Here is a 16,679-nt window from a genome sequence, read left to right on the forward strand (position 1 = left end):
ATCACTACAGAAAAAGTAAAAATAAGTATTAATAATATGGTAATAAAGTCTAAATATAATGAGATTTTTAAAAAAAATTACATAAACAGATAATAAATAAACAATAATTTATGAGAATAAAAGAAAAAATAAAGTCACAATTTTACAAGAATAAAGTTGTAGTATAATATTAATTGTAATATTGTAACTTGTAATATTTGCAACATTATTATAAAATTAGCTTGGGGAAAAAGTTTTAATATCACTAAATATATCATCAAAATATGGGAATAAAATCCTAAATACAAGAAGAACATTAAAATAGTTGGAAATTAAAAAAAATGCAAATGGGAAAAAAAACAAGTCATTTTAGCAGAATAAAGTCAAAATATGAACAGAAAAAAGGTTGCACTTTTATGAGAATAAACTAAAATGTCATTTTAGTAGCATAAAGTGGAAATATTAACAAAAAAAAAATTTTTTTTAATCAGGCATAATATTATGAGATACAAAGAAAAGTAACAGGAAATTAAATCCTTCACAACCCTAATAGCAACAACTCTTATTTATGTCTTATGTGTCTTATTTTCTCTTATTACTATATTGGTTAATAGGAGTGTAAAGATGACTATAGGGGTGTTATTTCATGTTTGGAGGGCTCTAATCATGTTAAAAGGTGTATTTAGAAGATTGTAAACAGGTTTTTTTTACTGGCAAAAAGTGTAAAAAGAAGTGAAGCGCTTTAAAAAATGGGGGGGTGGGGGGGCTAGCCGGCTAGTAGCATAAGGATTGTGGATGGATGATGGACACGTTTACTAAGAACTTCATCATCTTCTCTCCTTGAGGTTGCCAAGTGACCCCAAGCTAGCTCCAAAGTCAAATGTTGCGCCCCGCCGCCCCCCCCCCCCCATCCCGCCACCCCTCCCGCTGTCCCGGACAAGCACGTGCGTACGACTCAAAGATGCTGAGGCGTCTGTTTGGTGCACGTTCTCCAAAGTGCACCTCTCACGTTCCCTCCACGCCTTCCTTCCTTCCTTCCTTCCTTCCAGCATGGGACTCATATCCCCTTAGAGATCAAACTAGTTGACCTTCATATTAAAATCTCATCAGACACCCCCCCCCCCGTCCCCCCTCCCACACCGTATCTGCCCTCCATAGCTCCTGCGTCTCATTCGTCCTTCATGCGCTCTTTGCCTTTAAATCATCCTGTCAGCAGCTAGCGCTCTCCTTGTAGCCTCCTGGTAGAGCCTGCAAACGGGATGCTGCTGCTCGAGCGCCACGAGAATGAGAGATACGGGAGCTTTTCGGAAACCAACGGCTCGTCGTCTTCAAAACATTCAGCTCGCTGTCGCCTTCTCGGTTTTCTCCCCGGTGTCCTAGCTTGCCTCGTCACTTCCCTGTCTCTCTCATTCTCTTCCACCCAAGGTCCCCAGCGAGGTCAGAAGGCACCAGAGACCATTGAAGGATGATCTAAATGTGGATTAGGGCCTGCAGGGACCACACCAAAATATCCAAATCAGGGGGTGGGGCGTCCATGGGGGCCACATCGGGAGAAATGAAAGAATATGCTAAGAAAAGCAGCATCTCAGCTTTTGTCTAAAAGGTGAAAAATATTGCTTCATATTTTTGCATATTTTTTCTCATTTTTGCTTTTTTTCCAAAATATTCTGACTTTATTTCCGTAAAATCTTGCCTTTAGTCCCATAATATTAGAACTCTTGTCCAAATATTTTGCACATTAAATTTTGCAATAAAAAAATAAATCACTAACACTAAAAGCTTTCTTTAATATTTTTACTTAATGTGACTAATATGACATTATTTTTCCTCAGAATATTTTATCATTTTCTTTTGAATATTTTCACTTTATTCATTTTTGCTTCTTCCAAAATATTCTGACTTTATTCCCGTAAAATCTTGCCATAATATTATAACTCTTTTCCAACCTAATTGTCCAAAAATGTTGTTTGATTTGTTAATACATCATACTATAATATGACATAAAAAATAATAAAAATAAATCACTAACACTCAAAAAAAATTCTTTAATATTTCTACTTTATGTGACTAATATGACATAATTTTTCCTCTGAATATTTTATAAAAAAAATTTAGTATTTTGACTTTATTCTTGTGAAAACTACTGCTGTTTTTCTCATTTTACTTCAATATATAACATTAGCTTACATTACATTATATAACATTATATTATTCATTCATTCATTTTCTAACTTCGGGGTGCTGGAGAAGGAAGAAAAAAAAGGATTAATATACGTGTGAGTGTGACTATAGGGGTGCTATTTTGTATCTAGAGGTCTCTAATTTTGAAGAGATTATTATAAGAGATTACTAATTTATGAACAGGTTTTCCATGTCTAATATGGATTATTTTCTCTTATTTTTTTTTACTATGTTAAGCAATTAGGGTGCTGGGATTGACCCCTGGGGGACGCCACAGCTTGTAGGTTTCCGTTTGGGAAGCAATGAATAACCAACAGCAGTGCGTCGTAAAAAGGGGGGGGGGGCGGTAAGGAGGAAGGTGATTGACACCTGACATTGATAGTGACTGAATTGGAAGGGGGGGGGGGGGCGGGGTAGGGGGGTGGTCTTTGTGATCACATGACTATCTCTATCACCTCTTCACGTAATGGCTTTCACTTCTACAAAACGAGTACTTCAAGGTCTCAGTAAAACACAATTCAGCACACACACACACACACACACACACATCCTGTCCTCGCTCTCTCTCTCTCTCTCGCTCGCTCGCTCTCTCTCTCTCTCTCTCGCTGTCACACACACACTTTAGCAGGCGGCAGAAGCGCATCCACCGCAGTGCCTGCTCAGGATGGCAGTGAAGGATTGCCAGGCCGGCACACGGAGGGAGTGAAGAAGAACAAGACACCACAGTTCACCCTGGTGTGTGTGTGTGTGTGTGTGTGTGTGTGTTTTCTTCGCCGCTGACGTGTGCGTACGACTCCAAGGGTGCCCACGGTGAGTAACGGCCCCCCCTTTAAACCAACATGATTATGTGTGTGTGGTTTTTTTTGGCTGTAATTATGATGATGACGCCATTCCGGTAGTGAAATGATGCTTGGCATGTCCGGGACCGCATCCGCATCCGCATCCGCATCCGCATCCGCATCCGCATCCCTCCATCCATGCTATCACACACACACACACACACACACACATACGCACACACATGCACGTGAACACGTGAACAGTATGTGTGCGTGTGTGCAGCCAAGCCAACCTCAGAGCAAGTTCGTACGTCTACGGCTGCCTGGTGTAATGTTGACCGGGAGCAAGCGGGGCCCCCCGGTGGCAGCGGGCGGCATCGCAGTAAGTTGTATGATCTTCCACTTGGTAGCTGATACTGCACCTCATACCAAGTACATACAGTATCTATATAGTACTCCTGATGCTGATACTTTTTGCTTGAAAATGTTTTAATATCGTATTATAATAATGGTTATTATTATTATGATTACAATGATGATTATTATTATTATTACTATTATTATTATCATTATTAGTAGTAGTAGTAGAAGTAGTAGTAGTAGTAGTAGTAGTACATAATAATAATAAGTTATTACAATTATTATTATTATTATTATTAATATTATTATCATTATTATTATTATTATTACTATCATTCCATTATAATAATAATAGTTATCAAAATTGTTATAATAGCAATTGTTATTATTTTAACACAAAATAATAAATTAACAATTATTATTATTATTATTACTATCATTTCATAATAATAATAGTTATCAAAATTATTATAATAGCAATTATTATTATAATACAAAATAATAATATTAACAATTACTATTATTATTATTGTCATCATCACCATTATTATTATTATTATTATTATCATTCCATAATAATAATAATAATAATAGTTATCAAAATTATTATAATAATTATTATAATAGTCATCATCACCATTATTATTATTATTATTATTATTATTATTATTATTATTATTATTATTATTATTATTATATAAGTTGGTGGAAAATGAATGAATGGATTATTATTATTATTATCATTCCATAATAATAATAGTTATCAAATTATTATAATAGCAATTATTATTATTTTAATACAAAATAATAATATTAACAATTATTATTATTTATTTTTTTTTATTATCATCATTCCATAATAATAATAATAGTTATCAAAATTATTATAATAGCAATTATTATTATTTTAATACAAAATAATAATATTTACAATTATTATTATTTTTTTAATTTTTTTTATTATCATCATTCAATAATAATAATAATAATAGTTATCAAAATTATTATAATAGCAATTATTATTATTTTAATACAAAATAATAATATTTACAATTATTATTATTATTTTTATTATTATAATAATTCCATAATAATAGTAATAGTTATCAAAATTATTATAATAGGAATTATTATTATTATTATTATACAAAATAATAATATTAACAATTAACTAAACAACTTAACTAAACTAACTAATTAAACAACTTGTGTGGTACTTGTGCTGCGTTGTGTTGCACCGTGAGAAAGGGCGGCGGTGCAAGCGTATGGAGACAAACATTTGATGTTTGGGAGAGAGAGCAGCAGGGATGTGTTGAATGTTTGGACTCGGACTCAAGTCTTCACTGAGTCGTGCTGACAGATTGAACTAAAAACGACCCATCTTGTGCACCCCCCCCCCCCCTTTTCAAGCAAAAATGTTGCGTTGCTGCTGGATGTTCATCGTATCCCGGTCATACTGTAAGCAATGGCTGAGCTCAAACGTTTCCTGTAGTTTTTCACCAGCTTTGGACAGACTGCGGCGGGGATTTCGGACCATTCCTCCACACATATCTTCTCTAGGGCTGTCACTGAGAAACATGGAGCCAGTCCTCGGATATCGTGGTTGGGTTCTTCAGATCATTGTCATGTAGACCTGTAGATAGACCTCCCTGTCTAGCTAGACCTTCCGTACCATATATAACATCTTAGTAACCTTGGAAACAGTTGGGCCAGCTCTCTTCAGGTCATTGACCAGCTCCTCCCGTCTGGTTCTGGGCAGATTCCTCACCTTTCTTAGGATCATTGAGACCATTGGAGACCTAGTCCGAGGGAGGCTAACAGTCATGTTTAACTTCTTCCATTTTGTTGGTAATTGCACCATCGACCTTTCCGGTCTTGCGGAGGTCCACGCCCTCTGTGTTTTACTCTCCAACCTCCTCTTTTTTTATCCGTCATGGCCTCCTTCGATCCCCCTGGAGAGACTCGGAGGTGATGTCAGTCTGGCGATTGTGACACATGAATGAAACCCTTGTGACTCGTACAGTTCTTTCTAGGCCAGGAAGCGTTTGGGGTCTGGTCTCAAAGGCCTCAAGGTGCAGGTACTAATTTTAAGACTGGTTTTGAAATGTCTTAACGGTCTTGAACCTTCTTATTTATCTGATCTGTTTTTAGCATATCAACCCCCGCCGACCCTGAGGTCCTCCGGTACTTTTTATTTTTATTTTTATTTTTATTTTTATTTTTATTTTTATTTTTATTTTTATTTTTATTTTTATTTTTATTTTTATTTTTATTTTTATTTTTATTTTTATTTTTATTTTTATTTTTATTTTTATTTTTATTTTTATTTTTATTTTTATTTTTATTTTTTTGGGAGCTGTAGTTTTCCTAGATGGATGGATGGATGGATGGATGGATGGATGGATGGATGGATGGATGGATGGATAGGTGGGTTGGTGGATGGGTGGATGGGTGGATGGGTGGATGCTTTTTGGGCACAGAAGAAAGGAGGACAGGCTTTCAGGCTAAAAAGAGACCAGGTCGCTCTCCATGGTGCTGAAGAGTCTCCTGGCATCGGCACTCATTCCTGACACTTTGGCCCTTCATTTGAGGTGTGATTGTTCATTACTCCGTTGCCTGGTTATCCTGCCCTATCCTGCCCCCATCCTGCCCCCATCCTGCCCTATGTTATTATATTAATTATTTTTATTTTTATTTTTATTTTTATTTTTATTTTTATTTTTATTTTTATTTTTATTTTTATTTTTATTTTTATTTTTATTTTTATTTTTATTTTTATTTTTATTTTTATTTTTATTTTTATTTTTATTTTTATTTTTATTTTTATTTTTATTTTTATTTTTATTTTTATTTTTATTTTTATTTTTTACCACGCAGACCTCACAGCTAGGAAACCGGAGTTCAATTCCACCCTCGTCCATAGGTATGAATGTGAGTGTGAATGGTTGTTTGTCTATATGTGCCCTGTGATTGGCTGGCCACCAGTCCAGGGTGTTTTAAAATTTTAATTTTAATTTTAATTTTAATTTTAATTTTAATTTTAATTTTAATTTTAATTTTAATTTTAATTTTAATTTTAATTTTATTTTTAATTTTAATTTTAATTTTAATTTTAATTTTAATTTTAATTTTAATTTTAATTTTAATTTTAATTTTAATTTTTGCCCAAAGATATAAATGTTATATAGCAAATGATAATTTCTTTCTACTCATAAAATACTAAATAAATACAAAATACTAAAATATTAATGTCATTTTAGCAATCATGTTGGTATTCCCCCCCCCCAATAACATCTGCATGGTGATGGCTTTCCTTTTCGTTGGCGCACATGACAAAGCGAGATAAGGAGCGACATTGTGATGTACTACGTGTAGCGGCGGTGCAGATGCTGATCCGAGGATGGCGGCAGTTTGAGGCGGCGTTGTGTCCAACCTTAAGCATGATTGGACGATGAGGGCGTGTGACCAGTCGGCGTTCGACAGGAAGATGGCCGCCGGGCGGCGTGCATCCATGCCTGCTTTTACACAAGCGCCTCCGATCCTAACAACCTCCCTTGTGTGACCCCAAAGATGAGTTCGTGCAGCAGTCGTGCGTTGACCATCCTGTCCACGGTCTTCGGGGCCTGCGGGCTGCTGCTGGTGGGGGTGGCCGTGTCCACCGACTACTGGCTCATCATGGTGGAGGGGGCCATCCTGCAGCACAACCAGAGCATGGAGGTCAGGATGGCGCTGCACTCGGGGCTCTGGAGGGTTTGCTTTGTGGCCGGTACGAACCCTGACCGGAAATACACTATATCTATACACGCAGTACACGCGGTACACGCAGTACATAGTATTTATACTGTGTGCTTTCAGGCTCGGAAAAGGGACGGTGCGTGGCATCCGAGTACTTCACTGAACCGGAAATCGAGATCACCACCGAGAACACAGCCAACATCCTGAGTGAGTACGCGGCTCATCATCGGCGCCCCCCCCCTGCAGTAGGTTCACCAATGACAAGGCCTGCCCCCCCCTGCCCCCGTGTCCCCGCAGAGATGGTGCGTACAGCCACGCCCTTCCCCATGGTATCGCTGATCTTTGTCTTCACCGCCTTTGTCATCAGCAACATCGGACACATCCAACCTCAGAGAACCATCCTGGCCTTCGTGTCCGGAATCTTCTTCATACTCTCAGGTGACGCTTACATCATATCTTCATCAATAAAAATAAAAAAATAAAAAAATAAAAATAAAAATAAAAATAAAAATAAAAATAAAAATAAAAATAAAAATAAAAATAAAAATAAAAATAAAAATAAAAATAAAAATAAAAATAAAAATAAAAATAAAAATAAAAATAAAAATAAAAATAAAAATAAAAATAAAAATTAAAATAAAAATTAAAATTAAAATTATTTTTCAAAAAGTAAAGAATTTTGGTAGGGTAGGGTCTTGAGTCCTGGTCTGGCCTCCTGGTCCAGAGTTGAGTGGTGGACGATAGCGTGCCTTTTAAAGTCAGGACACTACAGACAGATTCCGTCCTTCAATCACTTGTGGTAAGCGTGGAACTCCACAGAATCGGCTGCTCCAACGCGGACGTTCAAGCGCACTCCGTAACTCGGCCAGAATGGATGGATCAGGAAAATTAAAATTAAAATTAAAATTAAAATTAAAATTAAAATTAAAATTAAAATTAAAATTAAAATTAAAATTAAAATTAAAATTAAAATTAAAATTAAAATTAAAATTAAAATTAAAATTAAAATTGATTCTTCTTGCCTCAAATTAATATTATTTTGATTTACTTTTTTATATTTATTTATATTATTTGGATTACTTTGGTTATGAAATTATGAAAAAGTATGGATTCTTTTTCTTTCTTGTGACCTCCAATAGAGCAGCTACACACCATAACTTTGATCTTCCAGAATCTACACCTATTCCAGCAGTACTACCTTGGATTTACGCTACATGCCAAAACGCTCCGTTTTTATTTATTCCATCCAAATGCATGAAATTTAGGGTCATAAAATGATGCCTTAATTATTTTATGATCTTTTTTCTCTTAGTGTAATTACTGTATTATTACTTGTAATTCTTTTGGATATTTTTATGTCATGTAAAATGAAGCTTAGGCTTGTAAAAGTGTGATTTATTTCCTCTTAATATTTGCCTTGACTGAGTCAATGGCCATATTTGTCCAGCAGGTGGCAGTGATGCTCAGATGTCCTCCACTGGATGCTTGGCAGCACTGCGGTGCTCGGGGGAGCATCAAGCAGCATCTCTTAGCGGGCAAAGGGGGTTGGGGGGGGGGGGGGACAGGGGAAGCTTAGCTGTTACGTAACGGCGTTTATGTAACGTTCATTGTCACGTCGGAGGAAAAGAAAAAGGCTTTTAGTGTGGAGGTGACAATGAGGGCCGCTTTCCCGCTTCCTCTGCTCTGTCCTGCTGAGATGAAAGACAAACAAACGCAGCTGGTCGGTCTTGCACCATGGGAGGGACCTTGCAAGGGAGGGAGAGACGGCCCGCCTCAGTCGCCAGCACACTGCAGTCCTTCCTCATTTATGGTTCTGGTGCTTGTGTGTCTCAGCCGGCATCCCAGTCACATGATGACTATTAGAGCCAGGGCATGTACACTAATTACACTAAAGGAATAGAATCAGACTGAAGGAATGAAATCAGACCAAAGGAATGGAATTACACTAAAAGAATGGAATTAGACCAAAGGTATTGAATTACACTAAAGGAATGGAATTAGACTAAAGGAATGAAATCAGACCAAAGGAATAGAATTACCCTAAAAGAATGGAATTAGTCTAAATGAATTTAATTAGACTAAAGAAATGGAATCACGCTATAGGAATAGAATTACTTTAAAGGAATGGAATTAGACCAAAGGAATGTAATTACACTAAATGAATGGAATTACACCAAAGGTATTGAATTACACCAAAGGAATGAATTAGACAACGGAAATGGAATTAGACCAAAGGAATATAATTACACAAGAGAAATGGAATTACACAAAAAGGAAATGAATTTGACTAAAGAAATGGAATCCCACTATAGGAATAGAATTACATTAAAGGAATGGAATTAGACCAAAGGAATGGAATTACACTAAATGAATGGAATTTGACCAAAGGTATTGAATTGACACTAAAGGAATGGAATCAGACTACTGGAATTGAATTAGATCAAAGGAATATAATCACACGAGAGGAATGGAATTAGACTAAAGGAACTGAATTCGACTAAAGAAATGGAATTACACTATAGGAATAGAATTACATTAAAGGAGTGGAATTAGACCAAAGGAATGGGATTACACTATAGGAATAGAATTACATTAAAGGAGTGGAATTAGACCAAATGAATGGAATTACACCAAATGAATAAAATTAGACCAAAGGTATTGAATTGACACTAAAGGAATGGAATTAGACCAAAGGAATAGAATTACATGAGAGGGATGGAATTAGACTAAAGGAACTGAATAAGACTAAGTAAATGTAATTACACTATAGGAATAGAATTACATTAAAGGAATGGAATTAGACCAAAGGAATGGAATTACACTAAAAGGATTGAATTAGACGAAAGGAATGGAATTACACCATAGGAAGGCAATTACACAAGAAGAATGGAATTACACTAAAGAAATGGAATTGGACTGTATATTTTTTGTTTTGGGTTTTTTGTGTGTTTGATGCAGGCCTGAGTCTGGTGGTGGGTCTGGTGCTCTACATCTCCAGCATCAACGACGAGGTGATGAACCGACCCAGGGAGCCCGAGCAGTTCTTCAACTACCACTACGGCTGGTCCTTCGCCTTCGCCGCCTCCTCCTTCCTGCTCAAAGAGGTGGGTCAGCGTGGGACGTTGTGCTTTAATTAAAATTAAAATTAAAATTAAAATTAAAATTAAAATTAAAATTAAAATTAAAATTAAAATTAAAATTAAAATTAAAATTAAAATTAAAATTAAATTAAATTAAATTAAATTAAATTAAATTAAATTAAATTAAATTAAATTAAAATATTCAGCTAAATTCATTGCTGCTGCATGTACATACAGTACACATACACTGTACGCTACTTCATCCACATTCATGCATGTTTGCCGCACTTTCCTCCAGCCGCCCCTCCTCCTCCGTTCTTCCGCATCACTATTTGCTGCAGTCTATATAATCCCCCCCCCCGCCCGCCCCCCACCAACCCGTCTCCCCTGCAGATTTTCTGTCATTTCCAATGAGATTCAAAACACTCTGTCATGAAGTCATTTCATCAAGCAGCATCATGCAGCTCATGCACAGCAGGGTGTCCAAAGTGCGGGTCGGGGGCCTTTTGTGACCCGCGGCACGTTCTGAAAATAAAAATATGGAGTAAGACTATAATAATATGATAATAATATAATATTGTCCTTATGTGTTTAGGGTGCAGGGGTGCTCTCCGTCTATCTCTTCATGAAGCGTTACGCCGAGGAGGAGATGTACCGCCCCCACCCGGCCCTCTACCGCCCCCGCCTGTCCGACAGCAGCGACTACAGCGGCCAGTTCCTCCACCCGGAATCCACCTGGCCTCCTCCCAAGCGAGGCCGCAGCACCTCCCAAGCGTCCAGCGACATCTCCATCCAGCTCAGCCAACCGCCGCCCCCTCCTCCTCCCAAGAAGGGGGTCCAAGGTGGCAGCCCGCCCTCCGGGACCAACCACCACCATCCCCCGCCCTCGGCCGGGTACCCCGGTTTACCCAGGTCGCACTCTCCGCACCCCCAAGGCCAGGCCCTGCCTTTGGCTGTGCCGCCGCCCCCTGTGCCGCCCCCCCACTACCACACACACGTGCACATGAGCGCCTCCCCCTGCTAGGACCCTCGCTTCAAGTGCTAATTATCATAATGTACATTGAAGGACTATCAAGGTGGGACTTTTATACCCCCCCCCCCAAACACGTATGAGCTTTTTACAACATGGGAATGTCTTTTCATACGCTACGTTACACATATTAATATTAATATTCACTATCATAACTTTGCCAAGGACATGCAAGTATGAATATCAGCAACTACCTTGTATGTACTGTACAGTATAGATGGTATTTATATGGATATATGGCATCCTATGTACATGGACAACATTCACAATCAGACATTTTACAAGAATAATAACAATATATGAAGAATATTTCACCAGAATTACATTCTCATATTAGTCTTTTCATAAAAGTCATCACACAAACAACAAATGATTTTTAGAAAATGATAAATAAAGAAAAACAAGTTCTAACAAGGAAAAAAGTGAGACTAAAGTGGTCCTATTATGAGGAAAATAATATCATTTTAGTCACATGGAGTTATCTTCTTTTCTAAGATGCTAGTCTGCTAGCCAAACATTTGGACATCCCTGGTGAGATGCTACTCCAGCACGGATGCTTGGCGCCCTCTAGTGGCAGCTCAGCGTACTGACGCAGGACCCGCTTTTGCTGTAAATAAGCCTCCATCTTCCTGTACATTGAAGTTCAATCGAGTAGGGGCTGGACCCTATCATCACAATTTACTATTCAAATAAACACAAATATACTATTTTCCAAAAATAAATATCTACTATTTTTTATTTATTTATTTGTATGCATGGATTTTTCAGGAAATGCTGATTATGGTTTCATAAATATGTACATTTTCCACTCATGACAGCAACTTTCCTTACGTTCTGCTAGTGAGAAGAGACCAGTCCTGGTTCTGGTTCTGGTGATGTGACTTTAGCACAAATGGAAACACAGGGTCGAGCCCTCTAGACGTGGAATAACACCCCTATAGTCACCTTGACACTCCTAGTATCCATTATAGTAGACATAATAAAAGGAAATAAAACATATTTGACATAGATCCTAATTAGCACTTTATAATACGCTTTTTTATATATTATTAGAGCCCTTAAGACATAGAATAACACCCCTATAGTCCCCTTTATACTCCTAGTATCCATTATAGTAGACATAATAAAAGGAAATAAGACATATTTGACATAGATCCTAATTAGCACTTTATAATACGCTTTTTATATATTATTAGAGCCCTTAAGACATAGAATAACACCCCTATAGTCACCTTTATACTCCTAGTATCCATTATAGTAGACATAATAAAAAGAAATAAGACAAATAAGACATAGAACCTAATTAGCACTTTATAAATACGCTTTTTTTATATATTATTAGAGCTCTTAAGACATAGAATAACACCCCTATAGTCACCTTTATACTCCTAGTATCCATTATAGTAGACATAATAAAAGGAAATAAGACAAATAAGACATAGAACCTAATTAGCACTTTATAAATACGCTTTTTTATATTATTAGAGCCCTTCAGACATAGAATAACACCCCTATAGTCACCTTTATACTCTTAGTATCCATTATAGTAGACATAATAAAAGGAAATAAGACATATAAGATATAGAACCTAATTAGCACTTTATAATACGCTTTTTTTATATATTATTAGAGCCCTTCAGACATAGAATAACACCCCTATAGTCACCTTTACACTCCTAGTATCATTATAGTAGTCATAATAAAAGAAAATAAGACATATAAGACATATAACCTAATTAGCAGTTTATAAATACGCTTTTTTATATTATTAGAGCCCTTAAGACATAGAATAACACCCCTATAGTCACCTTTAGAAGCATGAGGTGATGCGGGATGACCGCAGTGCCAAGTAGAAGAGGGGAGCGTTTGTCAAACATTGAACAACATCGAAACGGTATCATTTATTATAAAAGTATGTAAGAAAGTGACAATGATGTGCCTCACGCAGTCAGTGAACGCACCACCAAGGTCAGCTGAGTGTGTAAAGCAAACATGCGGCGCGTTTCCATCATGATGTACGTTTCTCTCATTCTGTGTGTCTCCTTTTCTGTGTGTGTGTGTGTGTGTGTGTTGGGTTGAGTGGATGTCTCTTTTCACCATCACCATTACTGCATGAAAGGGCTGTCACTCCACATTAGCTCTGTGCGCCCCCCCCCCCCTTACCCCGCCACCCCCCACCCTCACCCCTCCCCTTCAGTATGTGTGCAGATGAAGAAGAGGGCCAACTGGGCAGCAAAGCCATTTCCAACCTATTGAAGGTCATTGTCTGGTGCCTTTTCTGCAACACAACTGTTGCCGTGTGTGTGTGTGTTTGTGTGTTTGTGTGTTTGTGCGTTTGTGCGTTTGTGTGTTTGTGCGTTTGTGTGTTTGTGGATACATGATGACATAATTCATCCTGCACCGCCAACATTGCACCGAATAGCCGTGATAGACAAAGTGAGTACGTATTGATACACTATTGACCACTGACTTACACACAGACACACACACACACACGCTAATAAAAGCACATAGAAAATGGATGCATGGAACTTTGGAATATTATGAGGAAAAATTTAATTAAAATTAATTTCAAAAAAATCATTTAATCATCATATTAGAAGCATAAACTTAATAAAATTTTCAATCAAAATGTTAAAAGGCCTTATATGATATAAAAATACATTTATACTTAAACTATTTAAAAAATAAAAAAACACACAAAACCATAAATCAATATTTAATTTTTGGAAAGTTAGGTTACGGAAAAAGTGATAATGTTAAGAGAATAAAGAATAAAGTCAAAACATTATGTTAATAAAGTCATAATTACATGAAGAAATAGTAGATAGTATAGTAGACATATTAAGTGACAATAAAGTAATAGAAAGATATAGAAAAGCTGATGACCACTTTCTAAATGATTAGAGCCCTCTTGACATGAAATAACACCCCTACAGTCACCTTGGCACTCCTATGACACAATACAGTACACATACCATGTTCTAAAGACACTTTTTAACATGATTAGAGCCCTCTTGACATGAAATAACACCCCTATAGTCACCTTGACACTCCTATGACGCAATACAGTAGACATATTATGTTCTAAAGACGCTTTTTGATATGATTAGAGTCCTCTTGACAAGAAATAACACCCCTATAATCACCTTGACACTCCTATGACGCAATACAGTAGACACATCACGCTCTAAAGACACTTTTTAACATGATTAGAGCCCTCTTGACATGAAATAACACCCCTATAGTCACCTTGAAACTCCTATGACGCAATACAGTGGACTCATCATGTTCTAAAGACGCTTTTGAACATGATTAAAGCCCTCTTGGCATGAAATAACACCCCTATAGTCACCTTGGCACTCTTATGACGCAATACAGTACACATACCATGTTCTAAAGACGCTTTTTAACATGATTAGAGCCCTGTTGATATGAAATAACACCCCTATAGTCACCTTGACACTCCTATGACGCAATAGAGTAGACATATCATGTTCTAAAGACGCTTTCTAACATAAGTAGAGCCCTCTTGACATGAAATAACACCCCTATAGTCACCTTGACACTCCTATGACGCAATACAGTAGACACACCATGTTCTAAAGATGCTTTTTAACATGATTAGAGCCCTCTTGACATGAAATAACACCCCTATAGTCACCTTGACACTCCTATGACGCAATACAGTAGACATATCATGTTCTAAAGACACTTTGTGATATGATTAGAGTCCTCTTGACAAGAAATAACACCCCTATAGTCACCTTGACACTCCTATGATGCAATACAGTAGACATATCATGTTCTAAAGACGCTTTTTAACATGATTAGAGCCCTCTTGACATGAAATAACACCCCTATAGTCACCTTGACTCTCCTATGATGCAATACAGTCGACACATCATGTTCTAAAGACGCTTTCTAACATAATTAGAGCCCTCTTGACATGAAATAACACCCCTATAGTCACTTTGACACTCCTATGACGCAATACAGTAGACACACCATGTTCTAAAGATGCTTTTTAACATGATTAGAGCCCTCTTGACATGAAATAACACCCCTATAGTCACCTTGACACTTCTATGACGCAATACAGTAGACATATCATGTTCTAAAGACACTTTGTGATATGATTAGAGTCCTCTTGACAAGAAATAACACCCCTATAGTCACTTTGACACTCCTATGACGCAATACAGTAGACACATTGCGCTCTAAAAACACTTTTTAACATGATTAGAGCCCTGTAGATGATGAAATAACACCCCTATAGTCACCTTGACACTCCTATGACGCAATACAGTCGACACATCATGTTCTAAAGACGCTTTCTAACATAATTAGAGCCCTCTTGACATGAAATAACACCCCTATAGTCACCTTGACACTCCTATGATGCAATACAGTAGACATATCATGTTCTAAAGACACTTTGTGATATGATTAGAGTCCTCTTGACAAGAAATAACACCCCTATAATCACCTTGACACTCCTATGACGCAATACAGTAGACACATCACGCTCTAAAGACACTTTTTAAAAATGATAGAGCCCTCTTGACTTGAAATAACACCCCTATAGTCACCTTGACACTCCTATGACGCAATACAGTAGACACATTGCGCTCTAAAAACACTTTTTAAAAATGATAGAGCCCTCTTGACTTGAAATAACACCCCTATAGTCACCTTGACACTCCTATGACGCAATACAGTAGACACATCGCGTTCTAAAGACACTTTTTAAAAATGATAGAGCCCTCTTGACTTGAAATAACACCCCTATAGTCACCTTGACACTCCTATGACGCAATACAGTAGACACATCGCGCTCTAAAAACACTTTTTAACATGATTAGAGCCCTGTAGATGATGAAATAACACCCCTATAGTCACCTTGACACTCCTATGACGCAATACAGTAGACACACCACGTTCTACGCTTTTTTAAAGTTGAGTCAACTTGGAATTTTGTAAAGAATGTATCAGCTTCTTAAATGCAGTAGTCATTTAAAAGTCCGGGCTGTAGTTTGTAGTCGTGTGCTTTTTTTGTGGTGTGTTTACGGCCAACGGTAGCCATTATTGGTAGCCATTATTATGTTTTTATTGACCACAGTCACGTGACTTCAATAGCGTTGGCGCAAACGCTCCGGTATCAGTGTTTTTCAAATAATTAATGTATAAATGATTGTTGTTTTGTTGTTGAATATGGCTTATTATTACACAAAATGTATTAAAAGACAGGTTATATGTGTTATTGTGGTCATCAGCAATGTTATGAGACGCCTTTATGAGACATGCGACTAGCTAGCGACTAGCTATTAAGCTAGCAAGGCAAGTCAACATGGCTGAGATTGAGTGGAGGAAAAAATGTTGTCTTCTTATTCTGTCTGGAAGTGGTGAGTTTTTATCTCCTTTGTTCTGCTTTCACACTCCGTTCGAAACACCTTTTTTGTTTAGAATACGTTAATTAGAGAGGCTAAGTAGCTAGCTCGCTAGCTTGCTATGCTAGCGCCGGCAATCTGTTAT

General features: G+C 37.2%; 1 protein-coding gene across 1 annotated transcript; it reads left to right on the forward strand.

The window, feature by feature from the left end:
- Positions 1 to 2,789: 2,789 nt before the first annotated feature.
- Positions 2,790 to 11,211, forward strand: cacng7b (calcium channel, voltage-dependent, gamma subunit 7b). Its single transcript, XM_058057682.2, has 6 exons — positions 2,790 to 2,970; positions 6,870 to 7,065; positions 7,155 to 7,241; positions 7,332 to 7,472; positions 9,993 to 10,138; positions 10,710 to 11,211. The coding sequence occupies exons 2-6, from the start codon at positions 6,870 to 6,872 to the stop codon at positions 11,136 to 11,138; spliced, it is 999 nt and encodes a 332-aa protein (XP_057913665.2). The 5' UTR covers positions 2,790 to 2,970; the 3' UTR covers positions 11,139 to 11,211.
- Positions 11,212 to 16,679: the final 5,468 nt, after the last annotated feature.

The sequence above is a fragment of the Doryrhamphus excisus genome, linkage group LG19 (assembly GCF_037039965.1).
Source record: "Doryrhamphus excisus strain RoL-2023G ecotype Guam linkage group LG19, RoL_Dexc_Guam_v1.1, whole genome shotgun sequence".
NCBI classification, from domain to species: domain Eukaryota; kingdom Metazoa; phylum Chordata; class Actinopteri; order Syngnathiformes; family Syngnathidae; genus Doryrhamphus; species Doryrhamphus excisus.

Bases quoted from the DNA above. Each gene is read 5' to 3' on its own strand.
- cacng7b (XM_058057682.2), top strand. From the start codon at position 6,870: ATGAGTTCGTGCAGCAGTCGTGCGTTGACCATCCTGTCCACGGTCTTC. The intron at 7,066-7,154 runs GTACGAACCCTG...GTGTGCTTTCAG, and splicing joins GAGGGTTTGCTTTGTGGCCG to GCTCGGAAAAGGGACGGTGC. The intron at 10,139-10,709 runs GTGGGTCAGCGT...TTATGTGTTTAG, and splicing joins CCTCCTTCCTGCTCAAAGAG to GGTGCAGGGGTGCTCTCCGT.